This window comes from Falco cherrug, chromosome 15 (assembly GCF_023634085.1).
Source record: "Falco cherrug isolate bFalChe1 chromosome 15, bFalChe1.pri, whole genome shotgun sequence".
Lineage (NCBI taxonomy): Eukaryota > Metazoa > Chordata > Aves > Falconiformes > Falconidae > Falco > Falco cherrug.
In genome coordinates, this window is record NC_073711.1 from 13,127,291 (window position 1) to 13,147,438 (window position 20,148).

The 20,148-nt window shown below is 49.5% G+C and overlaps 3 protein-coding genes across 9 annotated transcripts; 1 reads left to right on the forward strand and 2 right to left on the reverse strand.

Moving 5' to 3' along the window:
- On the forward strand, positions 1–8,254 carry FUNDC2 (FUN14 domain containing 2). Its single transcript, XM_055727269.1, has 5 exons — positions 1–144; positions 615–765; positions 2,158–2,233; positions 3,385–3,519; positions 5,317–8,254. The coding sequence occupies exons 1-5, from the start codon at positions 126–128 to the stop codon at positions 5,392–5,394; spliced, it is 459 nt and encodes a 152-aa protein (XP_055583244.1). The 5' UTR covers positions 1–125; the 3' UTR covers positions 5,395–8,254.
- Positions 8,255–9,569: 1,315 nt separating this feature from the next.
- Positions 9,570–20,145, reverse strand: CMC4 (C-X9-C motif containing 4). Of its 5 annotated transcripts, XR_008735207.1 has the most exons (5): positions 20,023–20,111; positions 19,474–19,648; positions 15,944–17,118; positions 15,683–15,734; positions 15,519–15,601 (listed from the first exon to the last, which is right to left on the reverse strand). XR_008735207.1 is itself a non-coding variant. In XM_055727272.1 (4 exons), the coding sequence occupies exons 2-4, from the start codon at positions 19,646–19,648 to the stop codon at positions 10,856–10,858; spliced, it is 294 nt and encodes a 97-aa protein (XP_055583247.1). In that variant the 5' UTR covers positions 20,023–20,145; the 3' UTR covers positions 9,570–10,855. The 5 variants fall into 5 exon arrangements, 3 of the variants coding, with proteins under 3 accessions (XP_055583247.1, XP_014136067.1, XP_027662317.1); XM_055727272.1 differs by lacking the exons at positions 15,519–15,601; positions 15,683–15,734; positions 15,944–17,118 and adding exons at positions 9,570–11,025; positions 14,414–14,481 and having other exon boundaries at positions 19,593–19,648; positions 20,023–20,145; XR_008735206.1 differs by lacking the exon at positions 15,519–15,601 and adding an exon at positions 10,919–11,025 and having other exon boundaries at positions 15,683–17,118.
- MTCP1 (mature T cell proliferation 1) lies at positions 10,919–16,288 on the reverse strand. Of its 3 annotated transcripts, XR_008735205.1 has the most exons (5): positions 16,160–16,288; positions 15,888–16,058; positions 15,683–15,734; positions 14,414–14,481; positions 10,919–11,025 (listed from the first exon to the last, which is right to left on the reverse strand). XR_008735205.1 is itself a non-coding variant. In XM_027806515.2 (4 exons), the coding sequence occupies exons 1-3, from the start codon at positions 16,265–16,267 to the stop codon at positions 15,687–15,689; spliced, it is 327 nt and encodes a 108-aa protein (XP_027662316.1). In that variant the 5' UTR covers positions 16,268–16,288; the 3' UTR covers positions 10,919–11,025; positions 15,683–15,686. The 3 variants fall into 3 exon arrangements, 2 of the variants coding, with proteins under 2 accessions (XP_027662316.1, XP_055583246.1); XM_027806515.2 differs by lacking the exon at positions 14,414–14,481; XM_055727271.1 differs by lacking the exons at positions 10,919–11,025; positions 14,414–14,481 and adding an exon at positions 15,463–15,601.
- Positions 20,146–20,148: the final 3 nt, after the last annotated feature.

Here is a 20,148-nt window from a genome sequence, read left to right on the forward strand (position 1 = left end):
CGCTGCGCCCCACGCGCCTGCGCGGCCCCGCCCCACGGCGCCGCGTGCCGGCCGCGTCCCTCAGCTCGGTGACGCGCCGGGGCGCGGTCACGTAGCGGCGGCGGCGAGCGGAGCCCTGTGGCGCCATGGCGGGGCCGGGCGGAGGTGGGCCGGGCCGGGCCGGGCCGGGCGGGCATGGCGGCGGGGGTCCTCCCATTCCCCCCGCCCCCGGCGGCGGGTCCCTGGCGGCCCCAGCTCGGCCTCCCCGGCAGGGAGCGTTTCCATTGACAGGGCGCGGCGGCCGGTACCGGGGCTCGGCGCCGCCTGAGGGCCCGCAGGGCGCTCTGGGGGCGGCTCCCGGGACACGGTTGCTCGGCCCGCGCCCTTCCGCGAGCACCGAGGGGGGTGGGCGTCCCGGGGACGGGGTCCGAGGGGGTCTGTGGTCCGGGGGGGATCCGAGGCCCGAGGGGGGAGGGCGTGGGGCCTGAGGGTTCCCAAAGGCGCAGGGGCAGCGGGCGCCAGGCCCCGTGGGCTGGGTGGCTTGGTGGGTTCCGTGTCCCTGGGGAGGCCCGGGGCGGCTGTCGGGGGGCGGGGGGCGAGCAGGCCCGGCACTGAGCCTCTCCGGGTGCCCGCAGGTGCGAAGGAGGACTTGTTGAACGTGCTGGACCTGGCGGAGTACACCAAGAACCGGCCCTGGTGGCGCAAGGTCTTCGCCCCCAGCTCGGGGTCGAGCGCTGAGAAGTACAATGTGGCCACACAGCTGGTGATCGGAGGGGTCACGGGATGGTAAGATGTGCTGGGGTTGCTGTTGCTCGTGGCGGGCAGGATGCCTGTAGGCACTAGCCAGGCTTTCGGGAACATGCTGACAGGTGCAGGGTGATCATCTGGCAATCTTTCAGAGGAGGCAGGTGTCCAGCTTGCTCGTCCCACTGTGCCCTGGTGTGGTCTGCTGAACTGTGGGAAGTCTTAAAAGCTGTCACTAAACTGGAACTGTTAGAACTAAGACTATCTGCTAGGGAAAAAAAATGGCATCAGTCTTTAATTTTTGAGGTAAGATAATTCTCTTCTAACTTCTGGTGTAAAGTGGTAGTGTTGATTATAGGACAGGCAAATAGAGTCTCTTGGAACAAGGATACCTTCCTCCCTGGAGATGGATGTGCTTTAGAAGTCTGCACAAAAGCCCTCCGTGGAGGTGGCTTGCTGCACCTGTGGATATGGTTCCTGGGGTTTTGTGTCACTTGTAGCAAGCACCAGCTTGGAGCTGGTGGCCTGTGGCTTTATTTGCAACTTCATTCCCAGAGCAGCGTTGTTTGAGCTGAAAACTCGGTGTAATCACATTGCTTTGCTTCTTGCTGTGCCAGTCATCTTCATCTGGCACAGGTGTGACCATTTAAAAGTGTATGACGGACCTTCATTTTCTGATAGAAATACGAGCTGTCCACCTCTCTCGTATCTTCACTATGTGTATGTATTCAGAAATGGGTAAAAGCAAGTTGCTGTGTTGTTTTGCCATGTGGATAAGGAAACTGTGGTCAAAGTAAAGTCTGGTTTGGGAGGTACAATACACTAGCCCTTTTCTGCATGACTGAGCAATGGCCTGGCGCTTGCTTGAGTTCTGGTGGCTGCAATGATGTCTTTCACATTGAGAGCATGTAACCCAATTTGGAGACCAGTGTAGCTTTAGACCACCCTTGTCTGCTTGTTTCAGTGTTTCTCTTCTGAGAAACAAGAAGGAAAAGTTTGGGGAACCAAGAGGCTTGCCTTGTGATCTGCTCCCTGTGCGCTATCATGAAGCAGCAGCAGATGTGCTGCCTAATTTCCCTTCAGAGATGATATCAGTTGGGTTTTTTTTTAAAAAAAACTAAAATCACTTGTTGCTTTTGGTGAAATCATGAGTTTCCCATTATTCTTTTGGGAGAAGATTGACATTGAAGAGATAAGAATCAAAACTGCAAAAGGCTGAAATGTGATAGTGAGAAGTAAAAAGCTATAAAGTGTCATTTTTGGCTGAGTGCAGGTTCTTTCTCTCTGGTTGCATGTGGGTTTCTTCTGCTGTTCGTCAGGCTGTCTCCAAGTCTTGGGTAATTACTGTCAAAGGCAGCCTTGCCTGTGGGAAGCATGCTGAGGAGTGTGTGTTTGGCATCTCGTTCTCCTGACTGGATCCTTGTTGATTTGTAGGTGTACTGGATTCATCTTCCAGAAAGTTGGAAAGCTGGCAGCGACAGCAGTGGGAGGTGGCTTTTTCCTACTTCAGGTGTGTATGAACAGCGGGCAAGCTTTTCAGAGAACTGTGCTGTGGGGGACGAAGGGCTGTCTAGTGATCATTACCTGCTGGGACGTGTGGGGCCAGTTCCCCGCTCTGCCAGGAGCCTTGTGTGGCTGTGGATGTCAAGGGTGTGTGTTCCCCAGGGTGCATAGATGCAGCAGCAAAATAGGGTCAGTGTGTGTAAACTTAAGGATTGCCAAAAGGTTCTCTCCGCTTAGGGTCTGCTAACAAAGGCCAGGCCAAAGGTACGTGGGGGCTGTTATTGCAGGGGTACCAGAGTAAAGCAGGAGGCAGCCTTCAGCTACTGCAGGACTGTCTGGTCAGAACTGGGTACTGAGTCCTATGCCTGTAGAGATGATGTCCCTGTAGGAACAGCCCTGGATGTCAAGAGGGATTTGTCCGTGTCTATAATATGCTTTCTGTCAACCTGGCTACTTGAGGAGTCAGGTCAGCATGGATAGGGGAGAGCATTGGGAAAGCGAAGAAGAACCGAGATCTCTCTCCTCAGCCATTTCTCCTGGTTTGCAAGAACCTTGGCACTGAGGGGAGCTGCTCAGTTGTAGACGTCTAGCAGGTACATCCTGCAGGAGGCAGAACAGCTCTCAGGCCTTGCCCAGCAGTCTTGTTTGCTTTTCAGGTGTTGTCTTGTGTGTAACTCGTTCTCCCCACTCTTCTGTCTCTGTTTGTTCTGCTGAAAGCCAGAAGCATGCTCTCAGCAGGGAGAGTTTCACAGCTGAATCATCCTGACCAGATAAAATATTTAGAGAGGAACAGGCTATTAATAGCTGTGTCCACCCACAGCAGCAGGAATGCTGCAGAGAGTCCCAGCAATATACATGGCAGTTGTGAGTGGGAGGTGATGCCAACTTTAATATATTAGAGAATAGAGGCTGAAACAGGCTAAGCTCCAACGTGTTCCCTGCTGTTAGGGGATTACTGTGGGAGACAGATGTTGCAGGACAGTTAATACAGCTACAGGGGTGGTCCTTTGTCCAGTTTTTAAGCTAGTGTGCTCATCCTCTCAGCCCACTGGACCAGTGGCTGTGGTCAGGGAAGGTAGGTCGGGAAGGGGGTCTATTTAGCCATGGTCATGCAGGACTTTACTCCAGGAACTTTCTTTCCACCCCTCAAAACTCTAGATTGCAAACCACACGGGATACATCAAAGTGGACTGGAAGCTAGTAGAACGGGACGTGAACAAAGCCAAGCAGCAGCTGAAATTTCACAGCAGTGGTAACAAAATGTCTCCAGAAGTGAAAAGCAGAGTGGATGAGGTGAGACAACTCTCCCAGGGCGTGTGCAGGTGCTTAGCTGGAGGGACAGCAGGAGACAGGATTTACTCCTGGACTCTTACGGATCTTCTATTGTGCAAATACAAGGAAGGAATGCTTGCATGACAGCAAGACTGGAGAGATGGCAAAGGCTGCGGATGTTGTCTGCCTAGACTTTAGTAAAGCCTTTGACACCATTTCCCACAGTGTTCTCTTGGAGAAACTGGCTACTCATGGCTTGGACAGGTGTACTCCTCACTGGTAAAAAAACGGCGGGATGACTGAGCCCAGAGGGTGGTAGTAAATGGAGTTAAATCCAGCCGGTCACAGGTGGTGTTCCCCGGGGCTCAGAACTGGGGCCGGCCCTGTTTGATATCTTTATCAATGACCTGGATGAGGGCACTGAGCGCACCCCCAGCCGGTCTGCGGAGGACACCAGGCTGGGGCAGTGCTGCCCTGCAGGGGGGCAGGAGGCCCTGCCGGGGGTCTGGGCAGGCCGGGCGAGGGGCCCAGGCCGGCTGTGTGAGGTTCAACCCGGCTCCGTGCCGGGCCCTGCCCGTGGGGCACAGCAGCCCCAGGCAGCGCTGCAGGCTTGGAGAAGAGTAGCTGGAAAGCTGCCCAGTGGGAAAGGACCTGGGCGTATTGGTCGATAACTGGCTGTATATGAGCTGGCAGTGTGCCCAGGTGGCCCAGGAGGCCAACAGCATCCCGGCTTGGATCAGAAACAGTGTGGCCAGCAGGACAAGGGAAGTGATGGTCTTCCTGTACTTGGCACTGGTGAGGTGGCACGTGGAATCCTGTGTTCAATTTTGGGCCCCTCGCTACAAAAAAGACACTGAGGTGCTGGAGTGTGTCCAGAGAGGGGCAACGGGGCTGGGGAACGGTCTGGAGCACAAGTCTGATGGGGAGTAGCTGGGGGATCTGGGGGTGTTGAGCCTGGAGAAAAGGAGGCTCAGGGGGCACCTTGTTACTCTCTACAACTACCTGAAAGAAAGTTGCAGCGATGTGGGTGTTGGTCTCTTCTCGCAAGTAACAAGCGATAGGACAAGAAAAAATGGCCTCAAGTTGCACCAGGGGAAGTTTAGATTGGGTATTAGGAAAAATTTCTTTACGGAAAGGGTGGTCAAGCATTGGAACAGGCTGCCCAGGGAAGTGGTGGAGTCACTGTCCCTGCAGGTATTTCAAAGACATGCAGATGTGGTGCTTAAGGACATGGTTTGGTGATGGACTTGGCAGTGCTGGGTTAATGGTTGGACCTGATGAGCTTAAAGGTCTTTTCCAACCTAAACGATTCTATGATTCTGTCTGTGCATATGTGAGACAGCCAAGGCGGCTTCTAGGCATGACACCAGCTCACAGTGTGTTGCTGCAAATTCCTTGGGATGGGAAGAAAATGTGCTGCAGTGGGGGGAGAAGTGTCTCTTCAGTCTGATAAGGATAGCTAAGCAGATCTGGTAGCAGGGGGCCTAGTTACCCTGGACTCTGCTGTACCCTGGTCTGGCATGCACAGTCAGCAGCCCCTTCTGTCAGACTGTGCTGATTGTGAGAGAGCCCTGGAGCATGTAGTTCTCTGAGGATCTGAGCTGCACTGGGACTGGACCAGTTCAGGAGCTGTACACACAGTGGGGAAATTAGGGAGGCGAGGTCGTTGAGTAGGATACTTTCCCAGACCTGGACAGTGGTCTCTCTCCAAGCATCAGCCACCTTGGAGAACAGTCTGAGGGATGTCTTGTTACGGGGAGGGTGTGTGAGTGATCTATTGTTGTTGAACACTGTTGGCTCTTCTCTTCCCTTCCTTAGGTGATCATATTTCTGAAGAAGAATGTTATCCTGACTGGAGGGTTTGCTGGAGGATTCCTGCTTGGAATGGTGTCCTAGAAACTGCGCTCAACTCTCCCTTCGTGCCCAGTCTCCCTTGCCCTCCTCTACTGCTGTTCTCTCTCACTTCGAAGTCAAAGGATGTTGCCAATAGGCTCAGTCCTTTCTCACAGGTTCCAGCCCTTATTTCTTACAACACTGCTTCTGATTTCCAACCTTTTCCTCTGGCTGGGCTGTTGGGGTGCTGGGATCAGTCTGAAAGCTTATGACTCCTGGTGTATCATTGTGATTCCTTTCCCTGCCAGATATGCCCAGTCCTAAATTTTCTGATAAACTGTAGCCTTATAAACATGTAGTGGCAGAGAAATCTCTTAAATGCGCTTCTTCCCAGGTGCTCAGGGCTCTTACATGTACATTTGTCTGCCAGTATGTGTGTACAACAACTGTCAGCTGTTCACTGCTATTTAGCTTGCACTTCTTCTGCCCTGGTACCTGGAATGCCTGTTCTTCCTTCTGCAAGAGATGGTGTGGTCAATCCAAAACGTGCTTGGCTGTTCTGGGGAGGATGCAGAAGTGTCAGGGGACAGCCTGGGCTGTGTCCAGGGCAGGTGGATAAGGAGCAAGTTCATGCTCTATGCGGTGCTGGGGTTTTTCCTGCCCTACCGCTGCAATTGCATTGCACGTAGATGGCTGTTTGGCTTCTTGTCTGCTGTTATTTATAACCCTTACTGGAACTGCGGCACTGGCATTTCTGATGGAAACTGAGCACTGTGGGTGACTCTCCAGGCCTTTTCCTCATCATGTGTTCTGAAAGTCACCAAGCTTCCTGCCCTGTAGAGCACCTCTCTGGCTTGCTAGCCGACTGCTCAGCCTTTGGAATGTGCTGAGATGCTCTCTTGTGGTGGGCGGGCTTCCAGAGTGCGTGACCTGTCTGTCAGGCTAGCTGGCTCTGGTGTGCATTTCAGCTGCGCCACATACTGTAAATCACCTTGGGCCTCAGACTGGTGTTTCTAGGTCTACCATGACCTTCTCTGGCCACTTTGGTGTTGGTGACGCTCTAAGAGCTGTAACGTGTGGGATGGGATTGTAGTCAGGAAATGCATCCCTGGTTAGGATACGTTGTACTGATCTAGGGTCCCTGTTGCCAGCTCTGCTGGAATGGTGGCAGGGGAGGATGTCAGATCTGGACTGCAGTCCTTTACCTGCCCCTGCAGAGCACAGACTCCATCTCCCTGGCCTCTGCAAGCAACTGAAATGACAAAACTGTTGGGAAAACCGGGTTGTGATCTTGTGGGAGTGGCTCATTTCCGTACTTTCTGCCTTGGTTATGTTCCCTCCTTGTATTTACCATTTCCACAAAAAATGCTGCTTGCTTAATTCCGTGGCTCTTTTCCTGCAGGTGGTGAGGCAGCCCAGATGCAGAGCTCAGCTGCTTTTGAACAGTCTGTCCCAGTACAGCTGTGTGCAGAGCAGAACTCTTAACCTACAAGAGAATATTACAAAAAAGAAAACAAAAAGTCCCTTAGAGGTGTTCTGCATTGGCTGTGCTGGGCTGGCATTACCACTTTCTAGAGTGTGGGGACTTGCATGATGATGCAGTGATGTCCCCCAGCAGGTACATGTAGGAGTTCTTGCCAAGAATGTTTTTTTTATGTGGGACTCAGCCCATCCTTCAGTGGGAAACTGCTCAGGAGCAACGACACGCACAGCTGACTGGGACGCAGCACCTGCTTCAGTGGCTGCACCCCATCTGCAGTGCTGGGTAATGCCTTTCTGATCATCTGCTGCTGCTCTCAGTACGGCTAGAAATGGGGATCTTCCCCCGAGGGCTGCTGGAAGAGCTGGAGCGGTGGGGTTTTCTACCAGAGGTTTTGGGATGAGCACTTGCCACTGTTTATTTTGTTTCAGCTCTGTCGATTGAAGCGTCAGTGTAGCCACACATTGATGTAGCTGAAGTTTTCTCACCTTTGGGATCTGAAAAGAGGCTGCAGGTGACCAGGAAACAGAACTTATATTTGTGCCTGTCCTGCCATCCATGGCCAAGGAGAACGATGGAGCCGCTGGGCTCACGTAGTTTTAATGGTGGTCTTCCTAAAAGCCATCCAGGACTGCAGGAGTGATGTGATCCAGCAATAGGTCTTCACTGAATTGGTGTTTGGGAGTGACAGGTGGTGGTGGTGGTTTTGGGATATTTTTTTTTTTGGTAGTAACCCTGCAAGACTGAAAGTGCATGAATTGATACGTTTGTATTGCAGGATATTTCTTCCTGTAGGAAAACAGCGTTGCTGCCTCTCTGCCTGGTGTGTTGCCTAACACAACTTCTTCTGAGATGCACTAATCTCCACAAAGCTTTCTCCAAAGACAAAGTTCAAAATAAATCATTAACAGACCTTAGGGATTTTTTTCAGGCTCAAATAAGTCACTATTTCTGCCCAGCCCCAGGGAAGGGTGTCCTGGGTTCTGCTCCGCAGGGTCCCGACTTGCTGCTATGGAGAGAAATGGGCCAGAGAGGGAGCTAAAGCGCCTCAGTTGCTGCTGGAAGGGGCAGTAAGTGACAAATTTACATTGAGTTTGATATGAATGCAGGCAGGAAATGGACAAGGACATCAGGATCTGGCAAATCTTTCTGCTGTGCCACTGTTGGGCTGGTGGCTGGCAACTTTTGATGCTGTGGGCCCACACTGGAAGCTTTGATGCTGAATCAACCTCTGTGGGTATGCATTTTCATTGTTGCAGGTACCGGGATGAGGTGTTACCCCCCCCTTCCCCATCCCTGCTCCTTTTGGTCTCGTTTCAACAACTTCTGGCATCTGTTCTAGTATGACAAGATTTAAAACACACTAGGCTTTTAAAGTGTTTTTATATATTGTATGTAAATGCTTGTTGAAGTGATATTTTTATTAAACAGTTTTGCTCTAAATAGCTTTTGTGTGAGGTCTATTAACTTCTTGGGAACCCGCGTGGTTATGTCTTACCCTGTGTGTTGCGTTTGACTCACAGGAGCAGCTACCGCCACTCCAGTAGCATGAACCTAGGTGTGTGCCCAGGTGGCCAAGAAGACCCATAGCATCCTGGCTTGGATCAGAAACAGTGTGGCCAGCAGGACAAGGGAAGTGATGGTCTTCCTGTACTCGGCACTGGTGAGGTGGCACTTGGAATCCTGTGTTCAATTTTGGGCCCCTCGCTACAAAAAAGACACTGAGGTGCTGGAGCGTGTCCAGAGACGGGCAACGGAGCTGGGGAACGGTCTGGAGCACAAGTCTGATGGGGAGTAGCTGGGGGATCTGGGGGTGTTTAGCCCGGAGAAAAGGAGGCTCAGGGGGCACCTTGTTACTCTCTACAACTACCTGAAAGAAAGTTGCAGCGATGCGGGTGTTGGTCTCTTCTCGCAAGTAACAAGCGATAGGACAAGAAAAAATGGCCTCAAGTTGCACCAGGGGAAGTTTAGATTGGGTATTAGGAAAAATTTCTTTACGGAAAGGGTGGTCAAGCATTGGAACAGGCTGCCCAGGGAAGTGGTGGAGTCACTGTCCCTGCAGGTATTTCAAAGACATGCAGATGTGGTGCTTAAGGACATGGTTTGGTGATGGACTTGGCAGTGCTGGGTTAATGGTTGGACCTGGTGAGCTTAAAGGTCTTTTCCAACCTAAATGACACCGTGAGGCCACCACCAGCCTTCTTTCTCTGCAGGTAACCGTGGGCTGCCTTAATCCCTCTCCTTGATGATCCTGGCACCTATGTTCCCAATAGGTGGGGTGGTTCTGGGGCAGGGGGCGATTCTGTTGTCAGGCTGGCTTTAGAGCCTCCCTGCTGAGCAAGTTTGCTCCACCTGACTAGAAATGGGCATGGAGGCGAGGCTTTTCTTTTTAATAGGCACAACAGAAATGTAAATAGTTCTTTTTTATCATCTGTTAGTGACTTTCCGCTGCCTCTGCTCAGACAGGGCAAAAGGGAAGAATGAGCTCCTTGCCAAGTGTTTGAGCTGCTTCACATTGTCATCACTTTCCCTTACTTCGGAAATATTAAACCCCCTATTTTGTCTTAAGGTTATTTTGGGGGGGGGGAGGGGAAGGCTAGCCCTGAATTATTCTGATCTTGAGTCCCAGTTACAAAAATAATCAAGCAGCTTCTATTTTAAATGTGATATCACATGTAGCTTGGGACTGAATGGCAGCCAAGCTGCCCAGCTTGCAACTATGTTGTATTCTCAATAAACAACCAAACTGAGACTACAATTTGTTCCAGTCATTTATTTTGTATCATGGTATTTCAGAGCAGTGAATACAGATGGTTTGCTCTTCTAGGCTTCAATACACTCAACTATTGTGCCTAGACTACAGTGGTCTGTTTATAGAAGCTGTATTTCATAAGTTGTACTTGATCACAGCACAAAAGTCCTTTACGGCTAGATCTAATGACAGAGTTAGGAGCCTAGTGGGTTTGAAGTCTGATACTTGGGTGCCTGGACTCCTGCTACAGGGGACAGAGAGACTTAGGCAGCTCTGAAGGGTGATGCAGGAACCTGTCTACCAAGCTCTTCCTACAGGTCACAGGAAATTCTGCTGCATGAGTGAGAGCTTCTGAAAAGCCATCTCTCCCTGGGGTCCAGACACAGCCGGCTTGTGAGTGAATCTGGAATGCCACGTTGAAAGCAAGTGCTACAACTGCTTGTTCAGTAAGCAGCACCTAAATCAGTTCCTTGGATCTAGCCCAGGGCTTTGTGACAGGCCTCTGGGTACCAGCAGGATGGACTACGCTGGGTTCATAACATATTGCTTAAAGGTGTTCAATTATACATAAATTTATAAATTTTGTATCAACAGTCAGATCTTTCAAATGAATATTGCTTTTTTAAAAAACATCCTATTCCTGTAGTAATCCCTGAAATAATGTTCCTGTAACATCTTTGTCATGCAAATAGCAGCGTGTAGGCAATTCAAATACAAAGTAACCAAAAGACTGTCCAGTGGGAAAGTGAGGCACTTAGGCAAAGTGACTTGTAGTCACTCATGATCTATACAAGACCTAGGAACAACCCCCAGACCTGATTCCCATTCTTGAGCTTGAACCACTGGACAGGCAAATGTTGTCTGGAACTACTGCACAATGGCAGCAATACCTTTGCTGTGTCAAGATGGGCTTGTTTCATGTGTCACGCTTAAATTCACTCACTCTTCTGAGCTCATTTCCTGTACCTCTTGCTCCAGAAGCCAGAAAAACTTGGTTCCAGTTCTCCGTTTTGAGAGCAAGGATGGATTAGAGTAAGGTAAGCATTCTAAAAACATCAAGTTGACTTTTCACAGACACAGTTGCAATGCAAAGACAAAGTACATGATATTTTGGTACTGAAAATAGTCTGTAACCAGGCCATCTGTTGGTACTGCATTATACTTTTTGGTGTGCCGGATGGTGTGTTCTAGGAGCAATCTGGCTTTCCTGAAAGTCTAAGAAAGGCTTGAAAAAACACACACGAGCTCTGCAGGTGAGTCTGTGCTCCGGCACCTGCTGGAGCTGCATTGTGTTACTGAGGTGGTTGGGGAATTCCTTCTGAAGTCGCCTTAAACTTTTCTCTCTCCCTTTCTTCTTTCTCAAACCCTGAACAACAGATGGATCTGCCCTTGGGGTACCGGGCACAGCACTTCCGCATTTCCTGAAGCATGGCTTCACACTTAGACTCCATGTAGTTGTTCACTGGAAAACAAAAAGGAGACACTAAGTCTGCAGAGGGGAACAGGTTTTGTCCCCGTAGGTGACACATCCAGCCCAGCCCTTCAGCTGCTGGGCAGCGTGTATCTCTGAAAAGCAAGAGCTGCTTACAAGCATTTCATCGCTTTCTCTGCTCTACAAAAATCTTTCTTTAGTTTCAGCTACCTAAAGCCATGCAAAGGCAGCTTTGCTCTTGTGGACGGGAGCGTCTTTAGTCGCCCAGTTTTGTAGCCATCACACCTCACTACAGTAAGAACGAGGCTTCCCTTGTTGCTGCCCTTCAGTTCTTTCTTTAGCCTGTGTGTTTTTAAGCTGGATCTTGTCATCCATGGTCTTCAACCCATCTGCTGTGTCACTGTAAGGTTTACAGCTGGGTGTAAATGGAAGAGCATCCAAAGAGGACTTGGTATAAACAGGGACACGTGCACCCTTCAGCATTGTGGTTTGTAAACGGAGGGGGTGAGGAGCATGACTGCCCACCTCCTACCTGAGGCCTGTTGTGGGCAAGCTGTACCTTTGCAGCCTGACTGAAGCAGGCAGCCCGCTAGCAGGAGTGCCTGAATCTGACTGCACAGAGCCAGTGACGTAACCACCTTCCACACAAAGGCCCCAGCCCTAGTGCAGGAGGTCCTTTAGCCACACAACTGTTATTTGACCTCCTCTCACTTTCCTTCCTGGGCTTCTCCTCCTGGACACTGCCAGAGCTGGGACATGGGGCTAAACAAGCTCCTAGTCCAACCTGGGATGACTGGACTTGTGTCATCTTCTGTCAGCTTGTGACAGCTACATCCACCTCTGTACTTTCTCCGTATTGCCTTTGCTTCAGGCTCGGAGAGATTTCACTCCACCACCAGGTTCAGGCGCTGCAGGACACTGGTGATTTGTCCAGCATCCTTTCTGCCCTAGCGCTTTGCTAGCTGCCACTATCAGCTGAGGTGGCAAAGCCCACTGTGCTTTACAGGTGCTGGCCACCAGGCTCTCAGAGAGAAGCCCTGTGAGCAGACTGAGCCTGTGGCTTGAATTAATAACTACCTGCCTGTCTGCGTAGAAGCACAGGGTGTGCAGAGCTACTTGCTCTGCTTTGGATGAGCTACACAACCACTACACAGCTCCACTCACACCCCCACCCCCCCCCACCTGCTAAAGCAACAGCAACCCAATGTGAGCCAAACAGCACCCACTGGAGAGCTGGAAAGCAGCAGTGAATGCCCTCCAGTTAAAGAGTAAGCCAGCCCGCTCTAATCACTGGGCTATGAATTCCTTGACTGGATTGGTGAGTGACCTGTAACGCAAGCACAGAGATAACCCCTGAGAAAAAGGTTATGGTGATGTTACTGCTTTGTGCAAAGTGGCAGCCTAGGAGGCATGGCAGGCCCTTGGAGAGGAGAACTAGTCTCTCTGTGCCATAACCTGCAGATGATGGGTGCTCCAAGGCTCTCCTAACTGTTCCTCTGTCTGTGCAGGTTGCTTTCTAAAACTATGGCTACATACAGGCACACCCGGCTATCTGTCGGGGATGCATTCCTGAAAAGCACAATGGTTAGTCATGCAATGGATAGCAAAACACAAAAGAGCTTTACAGGGGGCATTCAGTCTCACAGAGGAAGCAGGCAAGATCTTTTGGAACAATGACCCACTCCAAACCCAGCCTTTTAAAAGGCAGCGTCTCCCAAAGGTCCTGCCTTCCGCCCTCCGTCCTCCGCATTGTGTGCACTGACGCTGCCCATTTGTCAGGCTCCGTATACATCCTCTATTGCACTAATTCTTACAGGGAAAAATTGCTTCGCTGTCAATTCCGCTGCTTCATCTGTGCAACTTGGACAACTGCACAGCACAATCACACATGACCAACAGCAGCACTCCGAAACGGTAGCTAGAGAAGCAGCGGGCAGTGGAGTTTGCATGTAGCAGTCAAAGGGCTTCTTTGCTAACATATAACCATTCAGATCAAAGCTGTACGCAAGTAAAACACTTGGAATAACCTCCATGAATGTTATAAAAAGAACATTTCACAGATGGGACCAAAACAAGGTCAAACGTTAGCTTTTAAGTGCAGTTACTACAGGGAGAGAAAGCAGCCCTTCATGGGAGAATGCTCCAAACCATGGAGACAGTAAAAGGTATTTTCTAGGCAAACGGGGACATGTAGAAAGGGTTGTTTGAGCCTTTGCTTTGAGCTGAACACAGCTTCCAAAAAACAATCCTGGGAAAGACAGACATCTACCAATAACTGACTACTACTTTTCCCTACTTTTTTCCAGATGGTTTTCCTCCTATGCTCCTTCCCAGCCATCAAGGTTGTGTTACCTGCACAGATTGTAATTACTACATTTGCTGCAGCTTGCAGAGCCACCCCTCTCCTTTCCCGGCAGGACCTCCTCCTCCCTTCCTGATATATTTCAGTTAACCTGCTTGTAGTCTGCAAATAAATTAATGCAGAAATGAGTTGCTGTGGAACTGGCCTGGCTAATTTCAGCTGTGGCATCACTAGTCTCCTGCCTCACTGTTCCTGGACTAACACCATGGGTTATTCTCAAGTGAAGCTCAGAGCATGCTGGCTATGGGTTCCTCCAGGTGAATTAGGAAGAACTTTCCATATGGCTGAGCTGCCTTGGCACAGAGGAGTGTTTTACATTATGCATTCCACAAGGCAAATCCTTTTCCAAGAACCAAGTGGAATTTTTTTAAAGTATTAGTCCTCTGCCAGTAGCAAGCCTGCTCTCCCCAACTCAGGCTCCCAAAACGCATTATCACAGAATCTCCCTCATCCCTATAAATGTTTAGCTAGGCGAATAAAAAACCAGCTGTTAAAGGTCTCCAGAGGGAGACCCTTTCATACCTTGAGGCCAGATCACATATACCCAACCCATTCCTGACAGGCATGCCTGACCTGCTCTTAAAATACTCCTGGGGCTAGAAGCGCTGCAGTCTTCTCATACAATTCACCCACTTCCCTCACTACCCACTCTGCAAGAGAGCTCATTACAATGTCTAGCTCTTCCTGCCTACAGCCGAGTCCAAAGACTACACTACCCACTCTGTAAGAGAGCTTGTTACAAAGTCTAGCTCTCCCCGCCTACACCGGAGTCCCAAGACTACACATGGGATCTCACTACCAGCATGGAGAACACGAAAATAAGCACAACATTACTGCTACAAACACTCCGTTTTGTACTAATGGTGTCTCGTTATTTACAGTCAAGCACAACGGAATTCTGTTTAAACCAGACATTATAATTTAGTTTGCTTTTCAACCAGGTGATGCCAATGTGCTTGCTTTCTTCCTTCTCAAGGTGAAAGAACAGGGTTAAGTTAAAAGAATTAAATTCCACCAAAAATCAAGACACCAAAAAGACAAAATGACACTTGGTACCTTGCAAGCATTTCTGTATTTCACAGGCTTGTTTCTGGCAGGGATCCTTCTGGGACATGTTCAGAGAACTAAAATGATAGGAAAAAGTTACTGTAGAAACAACGTGCTTTTCAGGGGGTGGGGGGCAAGACACTGTCATAAAAGCCAAGGCTTTAAAGAGCTCCCAATATCCCTCTCAGTCACAGACAGTTCAGAAAACATCTATTGCTGCTTGCAGATGCTGGCCAACACACACAAGAATTCTGTGTCTGGCTAAAGGATGCTCATATGGACAATGCATACAGCAAGTTTTATGTTTCTAAGCTTGCAGGCCTTTTTCTTTGATCAATATGCTTCCTTTCCACTCAGATGCACAAAGATTCCAACAAAGAATCAAATCAACATGGATGACTAATTTTAGCTGTTCTGTGCTTCTAGACCTTATACTAAAACGTGTGTAAAACTCCTCTCTGTGAGCTCTACATAACCAAGGATTTGGTGTTAGTCATATAACTGCAGCTGGAAGAGGCATTTAAAAAAACAACTAAACAATTTAGTTATGTATGTCCCATAAAGACAACAGGAGGCGCTTTTTTTTTTTTTTTTTTTTTTGTTGTTGTTGTTGTTCTAGGAGAAAGCCTCTTGGAAACTCCCTCCCACTCTGCAAAAAACTGACTGGAGGACAGCTCCATCTTGTTGAAATCCCTAGACACTCAATTTGACTCTCTGCAGCTGTGAGACCTGTAACTGTGATCTTCTATGAGCTCAGAAGACAAGCAAAAACTGGTAGTACTAGCAGTTGGATGGGAGACCTCTACAGGAAAGCACCGCTGTTAGAGAAAGCGGTGGTGGGCCTTTGGCTTCCTCTGAGCCACAGTTCAGCTCCTGCCCCTGCCCAGGGCTAGGGAGGGTGCTGCCTTTCATATTTCTGATAATTCACCAGCCCACCACACTTTTCACTATCGCTAGGGCAGTATTTCCAGCATCCTGGCCAAACTCCACTTGGAGCAATTACATTCTGCCTACCTAGAACTCCCCCTGATGTTTCACATGGACACAATACTCCTCTTCACTGCCTGTCCTAAGCTCTTGTGTGATGTTGCTGTGTGTTGTTTAACTGCTTCCACCTCAGAGGTGGCTGCATTTCAGTGGAGAGAGAATCATTTATTGTACAAAATATACAACGACATCTTCCTAGAGCCACTGCTCCTGAAAGACAAAAATTCATATTAAAGAATGACTGGGAATAAACAGAGCACAGTACAAAGCAGGGGTAATGTCTACACATACCAGATTAATCACCAGGCACGAGTTTAAGCAGCAGTTCTTCAACACCACCAAGCTGTAAGCGACAAGGAAAAGTTCAATACGTCTACAGTTACTGCGGCTGAGCTAATGGACTTCAACAAAATAACAGTCCTTTGCCGTCCCTCAAGGATCTCAAATGACTTCACAAACAGGCATGACTATGGTCTATTGTTGCCACCATCCTTACCATGAGATGGTGCTCTATCTCCCAAACGCGAGAGTTACTATCCCTGTACTGCTCACCCTGGGACAGCTGCCACATATGAGGCAGCCGGGATGGGGGGAGCTGGCTGGGTCGCAGCGCCTCACCCAGGGGAACCTGAACTCTTTGGATCCGAGCCCTCAGCATACCTTCCTCCTGGGGGAAAGTAACAAAAAGAGCAGGCAGTTACTGGCAATTCAGTAGAGGCACCTGCAACAGCAAAGCTACAATCACTGGGAAGCTCAAAGGACACTTGCCTCTTCCGCAGCCACAAGCCACGTTTTGCGGTGCTCATCGCAGTAAACACCTACGCGTCGCACCCACAGCCGGACAGGAGGAGCGCCTGCGTGCCCTCCTTCTGCCATTCCCTCAGTCACTTCAGGATGGTCCCGTTAGGTGGACGGCATCAACTCGCAGGATGCATGCATGGTCTCTTTAGCTCTGAATACATTCACGTAGAAAGCTCCCAGACCTCAAAGGCACCTCTGGGTGGCGTGTGACTTACGGTATGAGATGCTATGTGCTGAAATGTCCCTAAAAGTCAGCTTGGAACACTAAGGTGGTGCCTAAGTGAACAGAAATCTCATGACAAGTTGTGCACTGGGACATGCGTGCTGTATGGCGTTTGTAAGGCATTCTGGGGCAAAAGGTGCTATTGGTGCAAAGTTAAACCCTGTGAATATTGGCTTTGCTTATTCCACTAACAGTCCTATTAACAGTCTTTGTGTAAAATCGGGGCGGGGGGGGCAGGGGTGGGTGGGGGGAAGAGAAAGAAAACAGTGATTTACACAGGAGTTCCGTGGCTAATGATGGTCTAAATCCCAAAAGCAAAACTTGTGACAAGAGGTGAAATTAGCTTAACAAGAACGAAGATCACTCTGGAGACAAAGCATGAAACTCCGTATGCACGACTCTCATATTTGGAACTTGCGGAGCTGTCATTGTGAAGGGTCCTTCGTCTCATCTCTCAAGAAGATGGCAGCATTGTCCATTCACACACAAGCTTCTTGTGAATAGCTCTCGTGACTTTGCGTAGTTCAGCTTTTAGATGGTTACAGAGAGCCACCAATACCAGCAGGGGCAAAGGAATTTTGGACATTGAGATGGTTCTTCCTACCGGACTTTTTGTTTAACAGCAAGTTTATCTGTATACCAGTTAGATCAAGCTGAGCCATTAGCAAATGAAGGCCAGGGGGAATGATTCTCTCTTTGAACCCTAGAAGAGGTAATCAAAATGGTACAGACAGTCTTCATTCTTTATCTAGGTTTAAAGTAGAACAGAATTAAGCTGTAATACATATAACACCCTCCTGCTATGAAGCAGATGCAATATCCCTATCCCAGTGAAACACAGTGGTCTTCTGAAAACTTGTAAAGTTATAAGGCATATTTCAGACAGGAGCAAGAAAATCTGGATACAAACTAAAGCAGGGAAAGTTGGGGAGAAAAAAAATATTGTTATACATCGGGGTACATCTATAACAGGAAATACACTTCCATGTTTCCTTCTATATTTTACATCAGTGTTTGTCAACCTTTTTGAAAACAGAACACCAACCGCAGATCAGTCTGAACAGCACTGTCACAGTATTTTAATTTCTAACAAAGAAAACTTTTTTCCTTGTATTATTTCCTTTTCTCTTATTCTATTTGTTTCCTTGCTCGATGTGTGGGAAGGTTTATGTGCATTATAAAAAGCACCACTGTTCTGAAGACCATCCTGTGATGTGGTACAGCCATTCCAAGCAATGCCCCAGCAGCTGGATCACTGGCATTTAGAGGAATGTGTCAGCAAACAGACAAGCCTCACAAGGCCTTCAAGAGCAAGCTATAAGGATTAAAGGGACATTTCTGTAAGTCCCTTTCATTCTCCTTTACCCTGAGTCACTTTACAAATCTAAGCGCATGTGGGGAAATCACTTTGCCCAACAGTGAAATGCAGCAGTCACCACTGCTCATTTTCAGTCAGCTGAATGTAATCACCAAGGTTGGAATTCGGCCAGGATACTCTCCTACTCTGCAGTAAACTGCCAAAAGCTCCATCATGACCAAAAATGCTCAAGAATTTGCTTTTATTCCATTCAAACTGGAATTTCTACAGCTCATCCCCAGATCCAGAAAATTCAAGACTGACTTCAGTACTGGAAAAATACCACTCAGTAAGTGAACACTACTTCCTACAGCAGGTAAACTCTCCTGGAAGGTCTCCTATCCAAACACTAACCTGGTTCAGTCTTGCTGAACTACAGGTAGGAGGACTAAAGCACAACATGTACGTTTGTGTTTATTGTGTATGGACATGGTAGTAATGATAGATACAGGACCGACAGAACAAGGTCTCATGCAGAGAACACCGTGCAGAATGGGCAGCAGTTAACATGTGTTTTCACCCTTTGCCCCGCTAATTTGTTTTAAACTTCCTCTGAACTCCATAGTTCCGAGTTCAGTTGCCAAAGTTCAAAGGCCCGCTCTTTTCAACAGTCTCTAAGACTGTTACAAAGGTGCCCAGTTAGCATCACAAATAAAATCTTGAGGTCAGACAAAACCATCAGTTGGGTTTGAAGTAAGACAGGTCTGATCTTTAGTACTCAAAACATACAAAAGAAACAGGAGATTTGAAACAGCATGCGCTTAGACATTTGCACTTGAAACTTTAAAAAGAGAAAAACATATACAATTCCTATTTTTGCAGATTTTATCAGAAAACAATAAAAAAAGTCTGGAGAAAGGCATGGGTGAAAGGAGAAGTAAACTTACTTATATTTAAAGCAAGTTGTAAGACCTGTTTCTTATATCGCTTGCTTCATAATCTATTAAAAAACCCACCACATCAACAAAAAAACAATCAGCTCAAATGTGCAGGATTGTAGCGTCATGCTTTGACGCAGATTTTCATGTTCCCATCAACATAATTGCAGAAGTCCGAGCTGTTTAAGTTATTGATTTGGGGAGATTTAAAGCCCAGTCCCCATGGACAGGAACAAGGTTTGCAGGTATTCTGTCCATCTCAGCATCGGGCCTTATAAGTTTAATGCTGTTCTGGGACCTGGGTGGATTTCTGAGCCATACAGTATAAGAATAAATGTGAAAATGGCCAGGAGGAGGACTGCATCTTGTGGTGAAGACAATTTATTTGCTTTTAAATTGGGTACATTAAAATATTTTACAAAAACAACGAAAGAAATTGCTCCAGCTGCTGCTTGGACCATCCCCAGAGCCGGAGCTCAGCATGCTGAACAAACTCCACCCTTCATTACCTTCTATTTTAAAAGGGGACTGGGTCAGATTGTTAGAAGAGTTCAGCTGCCATTTAGGCACCAAGGGAAAAAAAGTGCTGCTGAGGCTCAGTGAACCGGGCACAGTGTTGTGCTAACACGGCTACGCAGCTTCTGGACCAAGGCTGGCCAGTCTGGCCTTGCGGTGAGCGCGCGCAGCTGCCCGCACACCCCTGTGCACGCAGCCTTCTGGGAGCTAAAAGGGAGCTGAGCTTTCCTGAAAAACCCAGTCTGCATCTTGCAACAAGCCAGGGATCAGATGAGGTGTCTGCTGCTGTAAGAGCATGTTGACTCACTCTAAAGCTTCTTCTTGGGGGTTTGGACTCTACTCTGCTCGGAGCACTGGCCCCAGGCAAGCACCTCCGGGACTCCACTCTCCGCTCCGCCCGACCTACTGAGGGATAACGATGCTCACCGACCAGCCGGGGCTGTCCCGCAGCGTGGGGAGGGAAGGTCTACCTGGGGTACCATCTACAGAAACGGGAAGACAAAAACAGATGCACAGCGTGAGGGGAGCTCCGGGGAAGGAGGGGAGGACAGGGAACGGGTTGCGGGAGCCGCGCCTGGCGAAGGGGCCGGCCGAGGAGGGTGCGGGGGTGCGGTGCGGAGAAGGGGAGCGGGAGGGCGGGCCGGGGAGGTGCAGGCCAGCCGCGGCGGGGAGGAGGCGGGGAGGGCCGGGGAGGGCCGGCCGCCGCGGCGGGGAGAGGGCACAGAGCGTCTCCGTAGCAACCGCCTCCCACCCGGCCGGGCCTGCGGGGCTCGGCGGCCGCCCCTCGGCGTAGGCGGCACCGGGCGGGACGGGAGGCGCTGGGACGGGCCCCGCGGACCGCCCGCCCGTGACCTACCTGCAGCCCTGCGCCAGGTGACAGCCAGCGCCGTGTGCACCGCGCAAAGCCTTCCCACCCTCCCCTCTGACCCCGCGGCCTCCCCCGGCTGCTCGCAGGCCCCAATGGCCGACGCGCAGCGGAGCC

Coding starts and splice junctions, on each gene's coding strand:
- FUNDC2 (XM_055727269.1), top strand. Junction 2,234..3,384: donor GTGGCTTTTTCCTACTTCAG/GTGTGTATGAAC, acceptor TCAAAACTCTAG/ATTGCAAACCACACGGGATA. Junction 3,520..5,316: donor TGAAAAGCAGAGTGGATGAG/GTGAGACAACTC, acceptor TCCCTTCCTTAG/GTGATCATATTTCTGAAGAA.
- MTCP1 (XM_027806515.2), bottom strand. CDS start 16,267: ATGGCAGAAGGAGGGCACGCAGGCGCTCCTCCTGTCCGGCTGTGGGTG. Junction 16,059..16,159: donor GGCTTGTGGCTGCGGAAGAG/GCAAGTGTCCTT, acceptor ACTTTCCCCCAG/GAGGAAGGTATGCTGAGGGC. Junction 15,735..15,887: donor AGATAGAGCACCATCTCATG/GTAAGGATGGTG, acceptor TGTCGCTTACAG/CTTGGTGGTGTTGAAGAACT.
- CMC4 (XM_055727272.1), bottom strand. CDS start 19,648: ATGGTACCCCAGGTAGACCTTCCCTCCCCACGCTGCGGGACAGCCCCG. Junction 14,482..19,592: donor GGGACAGCCCCGGCTGGTCG/GTGAGCATCGTT, acceptor CTATCATTTTAG/TTCTCTGAACATGTCCCAGA. Junction 11,026..14,413: donor AATACAGAAATGCTTGCAAG/GTACCAAGTGTC, acceptor TTTGTTTTCCAG/TGAACAACTACATGGAGTCT.